The 18,525-nt window shown below is 38.4% G+C and overlaps 1 protein-coding gene across 6 annotated transcripts in view; it reads right to left on the bottom strand.

Annotated features, from left to right (window-relative positions):
* The window catches only part of npas2 (neuronal PAS domain protein 2), a 56,131-nt gene that overhangs the window by 14,829 nt on the left and 22,777 nt on the right, over window positions 1–18,525 (bottom strand). For all 6 annotated transcript variants that reach the window (XM_053848038.1, XM_053848040.1, XM_053848039.1 and 3 more), the window contains exons 2-7: window positions 5,879–6,078; window positions 5,095–5,142; window positions 3,326–3,480; window positions 2,832–2,923; window positions 1,115–1,204; window positions 867–987 (exon numbers count right to left, since the gene is read on the bottom strand). In XM_053848038.1, the coding sequence (XP_053704013.1) occupies window positions 867–987; window positions 1,115–1,204; window positions 2,832–2,923; window positions 3,326–3,480; window positions 5,095–5,142; window positions 5,879–5,940 (568 nt within the window). In that variant the 5' untranslated portion in view covers window positions 5,941–6,078. The remainder of the gene's footprint in view (window positions 1–866; window positions 988–1,114; window positions 1,205–2,831; window positions 2,924–3,325; window positions 3,481–5,094; window positions 5,143–5,878; window positions 6,079–18,525) is intronic.

Raw genomic sequence — 18,525 nt, forward strand, 5'->3', positions numbered from 1 at the left:
ATGTGCTGTTCCCTAGACAGACTCAGAAAAGGGACAGAGTAGATGGAAAAGAAGTAGAATGGAAATAGCTCATAAAACTAGAACATCAAATATCCTCATATGTGTGAGAAAAATGCAGCAGATTAACACTGAAAATGTTGACATGTTTCCACTTATCAGGCAAATCCAGATTACCATCACTCTCAGAGTAATACAGGTTGACAGGTTGACTGTTACATGTATTTGGTCAGGTGATTTGAAGGGTAGGGAGGAGTCTGAGAGGCCTGGCCTGATCTTGAACCAGAGAGTGCTTAACCTGTGTGCCATATTGTCTGTGTGGACTCAGTCTGACTGAGGGATCAAGACAGGGTAGTGACATAACAAAAATGTATTGGCCACAGGATTTCTCATATCCTGATAACCGTCAACAAAATGATAATAGCTGGAGTTCCCTTCTGGGACAAATCAGATTGCGCTGCCTGAGTCACATGACTTTGTGATTTAAGCCACCAGCAGACCAATAATAACAAGCGTGCTTCTCACAGAGGCCAATAGCAATGCAGGATTAAGGTCAGCATTCAGCCCCAGATACCACATTCCTCTGGATTACTGCGAGCATAACACATTTAAAGTCTTAAGTATGATACTGGGTTAACTGCTATTATTAGCCAGCGGTCTAATCATTGACCAACAAATCAGCAATCCAATAACCTCTCCGGTTCAGACTCTTTAGTCTCCTGGGCTGTAAAAATGCAATTGTGCTAAAAATATAGGCAAAAGCATGTTCCAGGACACAAATAAGAGTCAGACAAACACAGACATCGGACTGCTTAACAGGCTGTTGGAGCAGGGAGAAGGAGGTGGGAGACAGACAGGATGAGACTTACTGTCGAGGAAGTCAGCAGCGATAGGGTCAGTCATCAGCATGTGGGATGATAGCAGCTTATACACCTCGTCGTGTTCACGCTCCGGGAGGAAATTCAAGATATTTTGGTCAACCATATCTGACTGGTGTCAAAAAGGGCATGAGAAACTGTCATTAATAAATGAGTCAAGAAACTGCTTCATAGGAAACACAAAATAATGACAGTGGAATGGGCACTTCTGCAGAAGCTGTTTCAGGACGTAAACCTACCGGTAAATGGCCAATGAGTGAAGACACGCTGTCAGATACATAAATGATGTTTCCATCTGTAGTTAATGCCACCAAGAAGCCATCGAGTGCCTGACAACGGAAGAAATATCAGTGAGTGATTTGCACCTTTCAAGAACAGACAAAGAAAAGCTTTGAATATATAATTTCTAATTCTTAGCAAGGATTATTTTTTCATGTGTCTTTTGAAAGATTTGGACCAGTAAGTGCAGCCCTGGGACCACATGCGGCCCTTCGACTGCAACGATGCGTTTCTCTTTTTGTGTATTTCTGGTATCTTAGAATACATTAGAATTAAAACAATATTTTGAAATATATGATATGTTTAAATGGAATGTATTTTAAATGAAACAGGACAAAAGCAATCAAAAAAATAAAATAAAAATACACACAACACAGCCCCGCACAACAGTCACAGTACATAATGTGGCTGCAGAGAAAATGTAATTGCCCGCATTGATTTAGATCACATCCATTTAACCATATTACAAATACTCAATATGGCAGTTCATCAACATCAGAAATGTATTGGTAAATAAAAAAAATATTTAGTTTAGTTATTACTTCTGATTGAATATATATAATATCTTTTTATGTATAGCACCAAACTAGAAACATTGCGGGTAAAAGAACCATGTGATTCTCTTGGTCACCATGAACAGAATTCAGTGGAAACGGTACAGGACATAGCTGGGTTACTCTATAGTTCATCATTGTGAAGCAAGATGAAACACAGTAGACAATATTTCACGTTGCACACCACTGAAGACTGAAGCAGTCTGAAAAAGCCCAGCTGGCCTCTAACACTCGTTTCTGGGATCAGTTGTGTACTTCCTCAAAAGATTCCTCATGTTTAATTCCTGTCATACAGCAAGAAGGAATGGAAGATATAACCACATAAGGAGTCCTACAACTGCTGTACAGCATGTTCCAACCCATCGGTTTCCACAGTTCTCTATTACCTCGCATGAGTAGTCACACACACCTCTTTTTTATTAGCTAAACGCTGCCACTGGTTCCAACAATTAAGCATGAATTCTTTTTTTTTTTTTTTGAGATGATAAAACCAGCTTTCCTAAGCCCTAAGTTAAATGAGGAGTGGAGTAGCCATGCAGACAACCATCCACAGCTCTTCAAGTGACACCGGAGCAGAGGGCGTAGACGGCCTCATTTGAATTTGAATTCTCCCTGCTACACAGAGAAAATTTGAGTTTCATCCATGGATGTTAAGGGAGTCATCTGTCACACTAGTGCTGCCTCTCTACAGCGGAAGCAACACATCTTTGAGCTTCCGACAGAACTTTAACAATGTGGCACAAGGTATCAAAGAAAATTTTATATTGAGCACACAACCCTCTGACAGCACCAACAAAATGGAAACTTGTCCGATCTTTAAAGGTCAGAGCTCACTGAGGCAGATTGAATAAAGGTTTGCTCATTCTAGAACAAGTGCAAATCACTTGCAAGTGCTAAAGATAGGATGCAGTGTTTATCATCTTTCAATGCAATGTTAGAGTTCAAGGCCTGACAGCAATATTGCGTACAGTGTCACACACATATACTGCATGGTGAGTCATTGCCTCAATGAAAAAAGAAGTTTTACTCAGGAGGACATGACCATAACACCAAAATGCACTTTTTGTTTCAAAATGTCAAGCTCACATGACTGTAATATATATTGTAAATATTTGCGCCTTACCTCGAGCATGAGCTGGGTGAACTCCTCATTGCTGAGGAACGAAGGCTTCCAGTCTTGTCTTACGTCACAAGTTTCATTCTTCGCTGTTATGTCTGAAAAGCACGGTAAACAGAAAAGAATAAATTAAATATCTTGACTGAGTTAAGGGTATCACCTGGCTTTATGGTCTTTAGATGAAAATATATTTGTATAAAGTATCTTGACAAAGATGAGTATAAGTTAAGTTTAAGTTAAACCCAGTCAACGTTCAGAGCAACTCATGTCTGCTTCGTACCATAGGCGGGTCACAGAGATTCCCTTGATGAGTAAGTCAGAGTTACTGGAATATTTTGAAGGAAAAACCACTTGCCCACTGAGTCACAATTTTCTGACTCACTATGATGCATTAATCAAAAACTCCATGAGTCTGCACTAGCTAATTATTTTGCAAAAGTAGACACTTTAATGTGGAAAAAAACCAATTCAAAAGGAAAAGCACAAGGATTTATCTGTACCTTTTTGCTTCTGCAAGAAGTCAATGGTTCTTTGCAGAATGGTGGATTTGTCCATCTTGCGTGGATAACCCTGACCCTGCAGCATAGTGCAAAGCTCCTTGATGAGCACGTTGAATTGGTCTCTTCTTTTCTTCTCCGACTTGTTACGAGAAGCCCTTGGCAGAGCAAATGATTGACATTAGTGCAGTCTGGTGGTCAAAGCTAATTGAGCATAGGTTATTGAAATAACTGTTCCAGCAGAGTGGTTTGTAGATAACAAAAGAGGAGAGGGGGAGGCAACGCACACAGTAAAAAACGTTACAAAACCAAGCCCTCAGATTCATTTGAAATCCAGCAGAGAGAAAAACCAAATGTACCATGTCAATAGAACCTGACGAGTTTTAAAATAAGCACAATTTTATGACAAGATTAAACAGCAGCCGCTCATTTCGCTCCACTCACTGCAGCCTTCTTCAAATGAAAAGCCCATTTCTGTCTCTTCAGCTGTATTTTATCTTGTTAGGAGGAATGGCGGAAACTTGCTTTTACTCATTCGAAGTTCTGTTTAAATCAATACATGTCTACCCACACACTATCAGTAAAAGAAACGCAGATACCTGCTTCAGAAGACACAGTTAAGCAAAGCATAGCTCTTTCAGAGAAAATCCAGCGCCAGCTGCCACAGATGACGGAAGAGCAACAAAGGCTGCGCTAACGTCGGTGTGTGTGATAGACATGTACAGTATATTTGAGCTCCAACCACCTCCATACAGTCCAGTTTAGATCTCAAAAGCAAGCTTACACAGGTGAGACTTAATGGTTTAACATCCACGGATGGTTAATGGTTTAACATCACAGGGATCACTATGTTGCTAACTGGCACTTTGATCGAATGTCACACATTGTTGTACACTATTGTACACTATTTAACTCTGTAGTGTTTATTTCTACTTGTCCGGTTATGACTTGCAGACCATTTCAATGACATGATATAAATGTCTTGGTCAAGCCAGCTACAGGGTCATCAGAGTTCTTTTTTAAGGGTCCTCTTTTAAAATATTCCATGTGACAAGTTAACACAAAGTCAGCGAGGCAGGTTCACACAAAACTGAATCATTGAGCATGGGATTGATTCAAGTCATTTGTCCAGAATAGTGATCAGTGCTTGATCAGTCAAATGGACAGACAGATTACTGTACAGGCTCCAGCTTATTTAAGGAAGTCATCTGAGCTGTAGACAGATCTGTGTCACAGTGAAGTTATGAGGTATCTGTTCTTGAGTTGGAGGTGGATTGTAGTGAGCTCAAGTTACCAGAATTTTGTCTGGACCGCATGATGCTATGCTCAACGGAAGAAAAATTAAAGTCTGGTTTACTGTGAGACTGAGTAAGGAGTCATCTTGTGATGAGCTGTCTGAGTTTACTCAAGTCAGGAAGAATCTCATCTCAGAGTCTGAGTCAAGTCTTGGCTGAGACGATCAAACCACAAATCATCAGTTCTTGTCAGAGATGATTCAACACCAGCACTGAGCTCTGAATCAAGTCTTGTTAACAGATGAGTTATTGGTTAAATATATGTTAAATCAAGGCCCAAACCATCAGCTTCAAAAACAAGAGCCACATTTTAACACAAGCTTATTGAATCATTGTTGATGATTCTCAGGTTAGAGTCACCACCTGTCAACCTTCAAGCAGAGTGGGAACACAGGAATCTTCAACAATGACAGGCAGAAGGAAATAAATTTGCCATAAAAGCTGACCCACATGCAGTTATATACAAGGGTCCAGTACCTTTTGGCCCGGTCTTTCTCATCTTCATCCTCCACACAGCTGTTGGTGCTGGGAACAGAAGAAGACACATTAAAATGTTTCTTCAATTACATCATGGCCTTGCCAAGGGAGAGGGAGGGGGTGTGTGTCTGAGAACAGCTGGATTTTTAAGAACTCATCTCATGCTGACCCCTTTAGAGTCACAGTTTCTTTTCAGGAAAACCACTTCAATTTGGATATGTTGACGGGTTAAAGAGCTGCCCCATTGTTTCTCTTTTCAGAACTGGAGTCAGTGGCTTGTTGTGGAGCAACGGTTTGTGTGTCCACAGCGTTCTATCATTAGTACATATTTGCTGTCTGAGACGAAGATGGTCTAACAGGCAAAAAGATGTGTACATACTCTGACAGGCTGTAGCAGATCTATTTGCTATGACTTTATGTGGAGCGGGGAAAGAAAATGGCTCAAGAGTTTAAAGGAAGAAGATAACAAAAGGAATAGAGAATAACAAAATACAAAAAGAGGGAAGGAAAAAAGCAATGAGAAGAAAAAGAAAATGGGAAGGAAACAAGGAAAAGGCAGAAAAAGAAAGGTGAAGAAAAAGACGAGCAAAAAAAAAAATCAAGAAACCAGGGAATATATAAAATAAAATAAATAAAATATATTCTTATAAAAAAGAAAAAAATAAGAGGAAAATGGAGGAAAAAACACCATAATAAGATAACAATAAAAAAGGCATAAAGGAATGAACAAACTATGTTAATACTGTGCAAACAAGTTGTGTGATAAGTTTGTTTGGACACTTACTCCCATTCCCTGCGGCTGGGCGCACAGGTGCCACTGAAGTCAGAGAGGTTGTCCATACTCATTCCCTTTCCCAGCCAGGCCCTTTCTGAACTCTTAGAAATCCCATTCGCGCTGACCTCATGGGAACAAGTCCGTTGGAGGAAGCTATAAAGATCCAGCTGACCAGCGCCCCCTCGGATCCCCCGTAGACACACCAAATCCTGTGAGGACAGAAAAAACATTTATGAATGACGCTACACACGATCCTCTATCCTTCTGTCAGATGTATTGGTTTACAGTGTGCTCCACTAGATAAATAATACAATGTAAAGTAACCATCAACCACAAGTCACTTCTTCGGTTTCTTCCCCACGACAGTAATACAAAACTAAAGACATGTTTATCTTGTACAGAGAAGCCCTACTGACCTAAAAAATATCAATGAGGACACACGGTTTGATAACAGAATGTCTCGTTACATCCTCAAAAGGGAAACAAAACATGTGCTTCTATAGTGACGCACACAGATTCCATTACACATATTCGTACACACTGAATCTTATTAATAGAATATGTTTTTGGCAGCAGACCATCCCAAATATTAAACATGTAGCTAATATATATTATTTGCACTTGTGTCAGTTCGCAAATACATGTAATAAAAACAACATAACATTCGACCTTGCATAGCTTCTTTTTTGTCCCAATGTGTTTGCCATGGAGACCTTCACCTCCTCCTCCTTTAACTGGCGACCTCCACTGTTGGTCTGACATGCTCCCTGTCTCTCCTGAACCTTTCTAATCTTGCCCTCCCTTATCACTCCATATGAAAATCTGAGGATCTTCAACTCTGCCACCTCATACTAGCATAGCTTAATCAACTAGCAAATATTAAAACAAGTAGTCGAAAAGCAAACAATACATTTTCTTTATTTTTTTATTTCAATCATTTTAATGCAGTTCTTTTGCAGTTTCATTTCAATCAGTTAGGGTATCTGTTGTATTGAAGGGAAGACATAAGATTTACAGGTTGTAAGAAATGAATTGCATATGCAATATGCAGTACATGGTCCTTTAATTTATGATGAATCACGAGAAAGTTTGACTCGCAAAGGCACGCGTTTACAACTAATTGATGTGCCAAACAAAAAATAATATTTATTGAGAACTACAGTGCAACAGAAGGCAACTGTAGACAGCGTTATAATTAATTATTGGAGGTAATATTTATTATAGATCTGCGCCACATTACTAGTCATCTGAACAAACATGGCAGTGTCTCCTTGAAGCTCAAATGTATATTTACGTTCCTGCATTGCATAAAATTGCCTTTCATTTGCATCAGTTTTGTTTTTTCTTGGACACTGACATCTAAAGTCGCCACTTGTCAGAAAATACGGTCTTAAATTAAGCAACACAGCATCTTGTAGGTATGTATTATGTGATGGCTATTTCAGAAACGTCAATCACAGCTTTTTCAAGATACAATATTACAACGACATGTCAAGCAATTTGATGGTTCAGATGTCACTATATGATTGAGATTCAATTTTGGAGCCTGTGATCATTAAGGGCTGCCATATATTATATATATATATATGCCATTTAAATGAAAAATTCTTCTTCAACACCAGTCCACTCCAAACTGTTTATTTTACGCCCCAAATGGCACAGCAGAGAAGGAATCACAGTGTAGATAAGATGTAGATGTGTAGATGTGGATCAAAGCAGCAACAAAACAGCTCCTTTCTATATAATAACAATACAACAATACTCAAAGTATACAATCCAGTATAAACTACACTCCTGCTCTGACAGTCTTGAATGGCACGTCATGAAACCTGCAGTCCTTCCGATTACTGGTAACACAATTAAACTACTATTCAATAGCATAACAATCTCTATTTTTTTAAACTTACAAATAATACTACTAAAATATATGACAAACAATACACCAAAATAGTCACAAATGGACAAAGAACATCAGATTGTATGAAAAACATGGACAAATCTCTTGGACCTTTAATACCTTTGCCTCCAAGACCCACCGTCAAACCCCACCTTAATCTCCCAGGTCTATAACTACACAGCAAGCACACACAATGAACCGTCACCCCAGAAACTACACACAGGCAGTCATAATATAAAAATGTTGCTGCGTCTATTCCGAGTTACTGTTACTACTGAGTTACTGAATTACTGTTACTGATATGGATCAATGCCACAGTCTGCCTTCAAACAATGATTTTATATACATGAAAAAAAACACACCTATTGAAAATTTTGTAGGCCATATAACATGATGGGATTTGGGAGCCTGACCTTTGACAAATGTAGAGAAGAAAATCACATTCACCAACCTGTGGTACTGTGATTTTCCATCTCGGTAAGAGCTACACACAAAAGATGTTGGATAACTTATTTGTCCAACACAATTAAGCACGGCCTGCTGTGTCTTTCTTTCTCCCTCTGCAAAACTGTCTTCTTTTTATGCCTTAAATTACATCCATTTAGGCAATTATAGCTATCAAAAAGACAAGCTGTAATCCAAAACTACGCTACAAAAGAGCTGACTAATTCTTACAAAACATTACTCAAAATACTGTTTTGTAAAAAGTTTCATTTTTTCAGATATATGTATTTTTATTGTACTGTAATTAATGCTCCTAATAATATACAGTATATATTCTTCAAAATATGCATCTCTGATGAGACTCATTTTTAAGTCTATACTGCAGGTTTGGCTAATTTCACAGCCCCACAGTAACGGCTCTCCTAGTCCTATGACTATATCAAATATTTCCGGCAAACGACTCATGATCTGCCGCCTTCTATCGACTCCATCTATTATACAACAATAGTAAACACACAGACTGTTCTAAGAACCGTTCACCCCGAACAAAGACAAGTGTTACGTGAACAACATGAACGGAGGAGCCACAATAATAGTTTCAGGTTTGTTGTTGATGTTTCTATAGTAACACAGGTGATGACATGCTTAGGCCAATGACGTGCGTAGATTAATATCTGACCCACATTCGTCACCTATCACAATTACGCAGTTCACACATCAGTAGATCTGTCTCAAGATTATTAAATCATGTCATGCAACGTGTCCAGCAATGTATTAGGAAGACTGTTGCTTCACAATATGTATAAGGACTGTTGTGCATTATGACATGCCAAGGTCACAGAGTTTAATGGAGAACATTATTTGCTTCACTCTCACTTAAGATACTTGTTTTGATTTGCTAATCTGAAGCGTCAAACAGCAGAAACACACTTGAATAAAAACACAATACATTTTCTAAAAATATGTGCTGTATTAGGTTGGAATACTGCTTCCATGTCACACACTCAGACAGGAACCTAAAAGACGTAGATAGAATCATGATGTAGTGACTCTTAGTCTTTAGGCCAATTCTAAGCTTCTGACACAGGTATGAAAATCAAGCAATAGAAATAGGTGAGCAAAGTAACTACAATTGCCCCATTTACATTTCATTATTCCACTGCTTCCTTGTACTAACCAAGGTCTTTTGTTTTGTCAGTCCATTGCACATTTTGTTTTGAAACGCTACCAACATTAGTCTGGGACTGCTGAAATATTTGAGAAACTTCATGATCCAAATCACTTTCAAATTGATTTTTCCTTTACTCAACTTTGCCATGCACTTCGGAACAATAATTGGATTCAGTCGGTGAAAGGCTGCTGGAAAGTGCGAAAGAAAACTTCTCCCACGGCACACAGCTTTCACTGGTTGTTCAGCCCTGTTTTATAGCAGCAAATAGGTCAGTGATGTTTAGGAATTGATTAAATCAAACCACAAGCTCAGAGAGAAAAGACATTCTGAAGGCTTTGATTTTTGATTCTTTAAGGCACTCCACATTCCTATCTACACACAGCATTTTGTTCCACTTCAATGGAGAGTGGTATTTTATATTAACAGAATTATTCAAGATCAACTGAGGAGGGCTTTGAATAAACACAAATGATCATGGACAGCGGCACTTTAGTCCATTTTTAGTCACAGCACCAACAGCGTTTATTCTAAGGCCACACACATAGGAGACATAATCAAAAGACGAAGCAAATTAGTCCTTCATCTTTTTACAGGTCACATTAAAATACTTTCTGCTTTCATAATATGAATTTTATAAGGAATGGAATAAGTTGTCAACGGCTGGAAAGGAGTGCAGGTTTTTCATTTTCTAGTTATCATTCTCTCGATTTTCCCATCTTCTGCTGGTGCCAATATGACATCAAAGGTGCCAAATTTGGCATGATTCTTTTTGCTGGTATCCATTATCCACACCTCTGCTGTAGAAACGATGAATGAAACGATGAACAATGTCATGACGTCCCTACCGACCAACAAGAGTCCAGAGTCAGAACTTATTTCGTCTTTCATAAAGATGCAGAAGGAAAGTGTTTTCTTGATTCTTCTCCGCACATTTTTGACATGATACTGGGAGCAATGAGTGAGGAGAGTCTGTAGGTCTCTGCACATGACATACAGCAAGCAGTGTTGCTACTAGGTACAGTGAGCATGTCAGTCTGATGATAATGGTTCATGAATGGATGATAATAATGCATTTTTTCCATCATCACGGAACATCACATCACTACTGCCAACCAAATGAGATTTGAAAATTGATCGATGACATGGATGAGAGATAATAAGTAAACCCAAAAAAATCATTATGATTTATTGTTACCGTTTGTGAAGATCACAACCTTGCACTCTCTGTCGGGGTATGTATTTCATTTTTCAAATGTAGTGGCACTCTTTGAAGCAGTCCTGTTCAACTTAGCTCCACATACATGTGCAGGATTAGTCCATGATGGTGTCGTCAAAAATCAAACAATCTCAATTAAACACGGCTCCTCTGGGATCAAGAACATATTGTCGCATCATAATGACATCTGTAACAAATGCAATAACCTCGATTCGCACCACACAGTTGGAAACTGTCCTACAGAGGACAAACTGAAAAGGGACTGGTTGTATTAGCAGCAGAAAAATCCAGAGAGCCATCTTGAATATGATTTAACCCTTCACTGTGCTTTGTAAGAGAAACCTTGCATCCCAGCCTACATTCCTCTGATGTATTGAGGTTAAACCACACCTTGCAGGGTTAAGAGCTAAAAACACCAGCGTCTTGTTACATGTGTGCCCTCGGGTATTTAAAGCTTTAGAGCAGCAACATGAACTCGTGGCAGAAGTCAGCATGCTGAAGTTCAAGTTCAAGACCAAACGTTGAATGTAAACAGGCACTAAAAGGAATCTGACCTTCATGAGAGGAAACTCAATGTTAGAGCGTGTGCTTTTCTCACCAGAGTGTAGGTTTCTTTTAAAATTTGATGGCGTGCTGTCCCACTGAACTTCACACCTTACCCCACAGCTAGTTTGTTATGGGATATGTACAGAAGACCTCCACTGGTGTATTTCTGTGAATGCACTTGTCTGTACTTACAATGGATTCTTGGAAGCTGCAGTCCTAGTAGAGCTAATGTTTGCCTTTCAGCTGCAGGGGATCATAAAATGTACCATTCCTCTTGACACCAATGTGTGAAAACAAAACATCAACCCATGAAAGAAACATGAAAGACCTTTGTTGTGGCTTTTGTCAGTTTCAGGATGAACAGGGAGTTTGCTACTTTGGAGCTTGACACACATATGGTGAGTATTCTATACCGAGTGCTATCTTAAGTTCTGTTAATTATTGATGGTTGACAGCCTCACTGGTGAAAGGAGTTGGAGTGTTCAATGCACCAAAGTGGCTTTACATTCCAAATAGAAATTCAGAGTTAAAGAAAATATGGACCTGAGCATCACAGAAAACTCATTTCGTAGGGAAAATAGTGGGTCATCCTGCAGTGACGTTTTCACTGCACCACATTGTACTCAGGGGTGCACTGATTTTCTTAGTCCGCTTTTAGAAAGCCCATGTAACTTCAAGTTAAAAAAAATCATTATGCTATATAGTCTTATCTGTAAAATAACAGTGCAAAACAGAACAACACTGTATAGAAAAAAAAACGTAAGGAGGCTCCATTTTCATCCACCACAAAATAAGCTAAACAAGTGTTCAAAATCAACACAAATGCCTGGGCAAATGACCTAGTGACTGCCCATCCGTCGCTTCAAAAAGAAACTGGAAAAAAAAATCTTTTTAAAAAATCAGTGTCATTTTGAAATGTCAATGGCAGATTTATACAACCTCAAAACGCTCATATCGGCACCGACCTGTGAGTGATTAATCATGCACCTATATAGGATAGTAACTGAATAAGTATGAATTCCAGCATCCTGGCACAAGAGATGGCGCACAAGCCTTGACTACTCACCAGTGAACTGCAGAGTATATACAGATTTAACACTTCCTTTTTTTCATTCAGTAGCTTCACACATGTTAAAACCAAGGACAGGCTTTAAATAGGCCTGAAATTGTATATGACCTGATACACATTACACACATTATACCATGACCCAGAAAGGCATTTGAAACTGTAGTTTTGTAAAATACAAAAATCCAAGGATGTCAATAGAAGATGATTAGTTTATGTCACTGAGCTGTAGAGTCACGAGGATTTGTTATTCAGACAAGAAAGTCAGTATGTAGCTCAGCAGACAGGTCATTTATTGTAAAATGAAACTTCTAAACTGAGTTCAGGTTGATGCGTACAGCAACACTTTTAAATTCTCGCCGTTAAAGTCAAATATGGATTTAACTCATCACTGCCTGGTGCTGGCAATATTTAAAGCTTTGAAATGCTGATTATTTTATTGAAAAGCAACATGAGTGGCTGTAGAGCGAAAACTTGGGGGTGAAGCATATGTTGTTCGCTCTACTTTAATGATTTCACTGTTCCTATAGAGAAATTCCAGGGAAAAAGTATTTAATACAACAAAAACGTATGTTCGGCATGATTTTAACAATTTGTTTCTATTTGTTTTAAATAATATCTCATAAAAGCTCTGCTTGTTTAATTAATCATTCAAACACACTGGTATTTATTAATGAACAGAAAGTAATCCAAATTATCTTTAATTTGAGTCCAAATGGGAATAACCTGAATATCAAAATGGAGACTTGATACGATCAACTACATTGTAAAATGATTCAGTTCATTGAATTTTAGTTTCCAACTGACTCATAGTTGTGATTTCATTCACTCATTTCATTGGTGCGTCACTCACTTCATGTGTGACGCACCAAATGTACATCACTGAAATTTCCTCATAGGTCTTGCAATATATATATCTGCTACAAATTTTTGCTTTTAGCATTACAATGAAAGTTTTCGGATTGTAATTTCAGACTTCAGTCTTGTCGCACTTACATCATTATAGAATAGTAAATGGCAGCTTGCTTGAATCCTTCATATATTCCATCGTTTCCTTCTGTTTTTAGACTTTTTAGGGTAAACTGTAAAAAGTGTTGCTACTTTTATGCACACCACTAGTGAATGTTTAGAATGCATCATTTAAGTTTGGACGACATACTGATTTAATGAGTTAGGGCAGATCGATATGGTCTTAAATTCATGACCCAAAACTTCAACAAAGCAAATGTACAGTAAGAATTTCATCACAATCCATTTTATCAAAATACATTCAAAACATTCCCTGAAAGTCAGTGAAGCAGTCAGAATGCATACAGAAAAAGCCTACACAACGACACATTCCTGTCGTTATAATTCTGCTCAATGAAACAAGTGCAGTAAGACAATTGAAGGACATGTTAACATAAAATGAGTACAATTAAACATCTTTATACTGTTAATAAACATTAAGATAAAAAATAGGACAACATAATAGAATACACATGGCAAAGCAGCTTGTTAGTTGACTCTGACATGCGCACCGAAGCTTGCCATGTCATAAAAATACATGGTGAACATGATGGATAGCAAGGACCTTGCCTCAAGAGAGCTTACTGGATGTGCATCCAGCAAAGCTACGCAGTATTTCGACATTGAGTTGCAATATTCCCACTTCAAATGTATTATTCGTGTAGTTGATTCCAACACATTTTATGTTAAGATGGTCACTAATGGTGCAGTTCCCTGTTACAGGCCTGACCTATATTATAATAACAACAAAGGGTCTGCTATTTCTGTTCGGAATTCAATTGCTTTTTAAGTCTTATGAAGGATGACCTTTGAAAATTTTACATTACAAACTAATAAATATGGGATCAAATGTCCAACTCTGGAGTTTATTTATTTATTTTTTTTCTTTACATACACATATGTGAAAAATTCCAGGTCAAAGACACCAGTCAAAAAGAGTGAGCTAGCATTGATGGCTTGACATCAGTGGTGCTGCGTAACAAAGCTGGAAGGGTCTGGCTAAAGGACAGTTTCAAAGGAAAATCAGTTATTTAGGGCAGGGGTCTTCTCATTCAGCAGCTGCTGCCACCACTCAGTGTTGTCACAGCGGCACTAATTGGAGTTGGAAATACAAAATAAAGAGCTTAAATTCTCTTCACAGTTTTGAAAGGGTAGAGAAGAATTTTGGATATGACGTCAACGCTAGATCTGCTCATCAGAGCTTCACTGTTTACTAGTTTCTATAACAACACAGGAAACAACACACTCATGCTGATGACGTGTTCACAGGGCTGCAGCAGAGCACTGCTTTTCACAATCACTGAGACCGCCGGCTCAAACTTTGGCGAAGGTAATGAAAGTTAGCAGTTATGGTGAGCCGCTGTCATTGGATGCATTCACACAGATCCAATTTGTTCCAGAAATCTGACTGTGCTTGAGACAGCAAAGACATCTATTAACATAGGCATGGGTACTGAGGCCACACATTTTGAAGTGATACAATGCTGAAAGTAGGATTCGAGATTGGAGAGGAAACAAGATCATCACAGCAGCAGATCACAGCAACTCTCCAAAGAACATGAGACACTGTCTGAAAAGACAACTTGAGCAAAGATAGAACCACAAGCAAAAGCAGGATACTATAAGAGAAACATAGGAAATGACTAATTAATCGATGCTTTAACAATGTTAAGCATCTCAGGGCACTTGCCGTCTCACACAGCCACAATTTAACCACAAAATAAATCAGACATAACACAGTTGCCGCTGCTCGCACACTAATGCTCACCCAAAGCACTCGATCAGCCTAATCACAATAAGAGTTGATATGTGGATTTCGCCATGTAACACAACTCGCCACACATTTCGACATAACTTCCAATCCAACTTAAGTCACTTAGACGTGTGTCAAAGTCGAGAACATTTCTACTGTGAGAGCAATACTTCTCCTCTGAAAATAAATCAATAACTCGTAATTGCATCCCTTTGGAGATAACTTGACATTGAATATTCTCTAAATCAGCCCGCGCAAACACAATAAAAAAAGGAGGCCTTGTTTTCCCGCCTCATACACTCTGAGTCCAAATGAGAGCCATAAATCTCTATTGCAGACATGAAGTGCAAACTTTGCATTTTTATTACCCCATGGTTTGTTCTTTCAGGATGTTGTTACATTCAACAGGATACATAAAAGTCAGCTGTTATTTTTATGCAACTGCTGAAAAAGCCCAATAACGGCAAATGAACAGGCTTTTTTTTCCCTCCATCTCAAACTCATGTTTGGCTTCGCAAGGACATCCATTTGTTAACAGGCTTCTTGAGTGACGCAACTAAGATGCATTTAAACTGGAGCGTACTCAGCAACAGCTAAAAGAATGGTTCTGAATAATGGTACTCTTAAACGTTAAATACAGTCACACAAAGCCACCAGGAAAAATCGCTGTCTGACTCATCAAAAAGGTCAAACATCGCCACTGGATTTTTCATCAAATGTTGATGTCAACCCACATTTAGACTTCGGTATGGATGACTATGAATTCTGCTGGTTGGTGTAACTCATCAGAAAGCAGAGTTCATTACTCAGTTAGACATTAATAAGGGGGAAAAACGTTTTGCACATAATGATCAGGATGATTAAGAACATCAAGACAAACTAGGAGGCTCATTAGTACAGCTTTTAGCATAATTACAAAATGTAAAGACGTCATGGCGTTTAAGCATTTTGCAAAGCACCCACGGTCAGATCACCAATGTCATATGTTCCCACTTTTCTTCATCTTAGAGCCGTTGTTTTATCTTGACTCTGATAGAGCAGAGCCCCAAGCCATCAAACAAGCACACAGGCTAGAATACATAAGAGCAAGTTTCTTCCCATTTCCAGTTCCAGTTTATGCTGAACGTTGTCACTGCCTTAATTCACAATGAATGATGGACACTTCAAAAGCTATTAAATTTTTATACAACTTAACAAAGAAATAGACCTCGAGGATTGCAAAGGTTCTGATACAGAACTGTAGGACAGGATCTAAGACTACTATGCTTTACTGGAATACAAAACAATGACTGATTGTAGCATACCAACATAAAAATCATCATAGTCAAAGCAACATGGAGTCATTGTTCAGCAGCAATGTCCTCGGCCAATAACAACACCATTTACTTATTTGTCTTTGGTGGAATGAGAAGCTATTGCTGTGACCCAAATCTACATTTTCACTTCTTCGTTCTTGTTTTCTTGCTCGTTTTAATGACGACAAGACACCTGCTGCTATTCACACTAAATGGTGTCAGTCAATTGTTCATTTTTAGAAGTTAGCGAGTCACTTGTGACAGCTTGTACAAGGAGCTGGCAAAGAATTCAAGAATTAAACGACATTAAAAACAACATGGCAACTGCAATGTTCCGATCACATTTAGGGAGTAGAGGCTAGGGCTGAACGATTTTGGAAAATAATCTAATTGCGATTTTTTTATTCTCTGAATATTGCAATTGCGATTAAATGTGCGATTATTTTTCAAGGTCCTCTTCTCATGTATTTGACAGCAAACACAACTAATAAATTAATCTGCATACGAATAAACCATATGTGATTCAGTATATATAATTCTTATAGGCTATTCTTATGTTAAGATAAAGGCAAATGAAGCATTAATTAAAATGAAAGATGGTTTATTTGTCTACTTCAGTTCCAACTGTAGACTTACTAAACTGATAAATCACACAAACTTAAGTGCATATTACAACAATAATGCAAACCAATATGTGGCTTTACCACTCTAACACGTCCAACTCTTCATGTAAACGTAGATTGCACTTTTTAAGCACTGTCTGAACATAAACAGCCCATAATTAGTAATAAAAAAAAGTCGATTGGACAATAGACGTCACGTGACTACCGGGAACGCGCATGGAGTAACAGGCACGTATTGCCGCCACTTCTACGAGTGCGCATCAGTTTTATTTACACGTGCGAAAAGAGGTGCAAAAGGGTGCACGCACATACGGATCGTGTTCTACGAGTATGTGGAACTTATGCACCCGTTTTGGCGGTGGTTGAGGTGGAAAACAATTGCGGTTTCAAGAGCTCGTATTTAGCCACTTGTATCTGTGCACTTAGAAAATGAAGGCGAAATTACTTTTCGTGTTTGTATGAATGTAATTCTTCTTTTTACATGCACGTGCCACGGGGTTTAAGGATGCAAATGTGCAGTTACGTGTATGTGCCTCTGACGCATGGATACGAGTCTTGTGTTACTTCGAATAATTTGATCTAGTTACAGCCAAAATGTATATGAAAATGCATGTGAAAATGATTAAAGTGCAAAAAAACAAGACAAGTGAACTACCTAGGTGTCACTGCAAGTATGTTCCCATTGCAAAGCTGCAAGTTCATAAGGACATGAACAAAAGGACAGAGACACTCTCATAAATGACACACAAGCCTTTGAAGGGACAGCAGTGCGACTACTTGTGAGGAGTAGACATTAAGGATGAATAGGGCCAGCTGCCGTGACAGACTTAGCCTTAATTCGATTGATTAGAAATCTATTAACTCTACGACGAATAAACATCAAATCAGTATTCCTTTATCAAAGTCGGCAAATGAATCAAAGTCTGTGTCGCCTCAATAAGGTTTGACATGTGCATTCAAAATACTGAAGTATCAAAAGGCTTCTGCGCAAGCCCTGCCCAAACAGACAAGATGAACTAGAGCAGTCATCAATGAAGTGAATGAATGTAAATACAAAAACTCTGGAAATGTGTGTGTGTGTGTTGTTACGGTTCACTTAGTTATAATAGAAAAATACAATGCGATCAGATGTATCAAATGTGACGCATACATAGCAAATAGCAAAAGACACACATTTTCCTGTGTGTGAAGTGTTCTTTCTCAGGACCAATACAGGCTCAGTTTTCAATGAATTAGAAGCTCACATCAATGGCTTAATGGTTCAGTACTAAGGGTGAACAAATGATAATACTTTTTATAACCATGTAGAGAGGAAAATATATTTCTTCTATTAAGAACATGGAAGCATATCAATAAATCAGGGAGTCAGAGACATTTCCAGTAAGTTATTAAATTAGATCTCTTGGAATCTCTTGGATCCCAGCAGGCAGAGAAGAAGAGGCGCTCAGATCAACTTTTCTCCCAGGTGACTAGTCAGCCAAGGCAGCATTATTACTTAATGTTAATTGCAATATATAGTTTTAATTATTCAGCATAACTGTTGTTTCACCATTCCATATTGTCTTTCCTTTGACAGAACGATTTAGTAGTGCTACGCAAAGCACACTCCAGAAATAATTAAAACAGCAAGTGCACTC

The sequence above is a fragment of the Synchiropus splendidus genome, chromosome 17 (assembly GCF_027744825.2).
Source record: "Synchiropus splendidus isolate RoL2022-P1 chromosome 17, RoL_Sspl_1.0, whole genome shotgun sequence".
NCBI lineage: Eukaryota > Metazoa > Chordata > Actinopteri > Syngnathiformes > Callionymidae > Synchiropus > Synchiropus splendidus.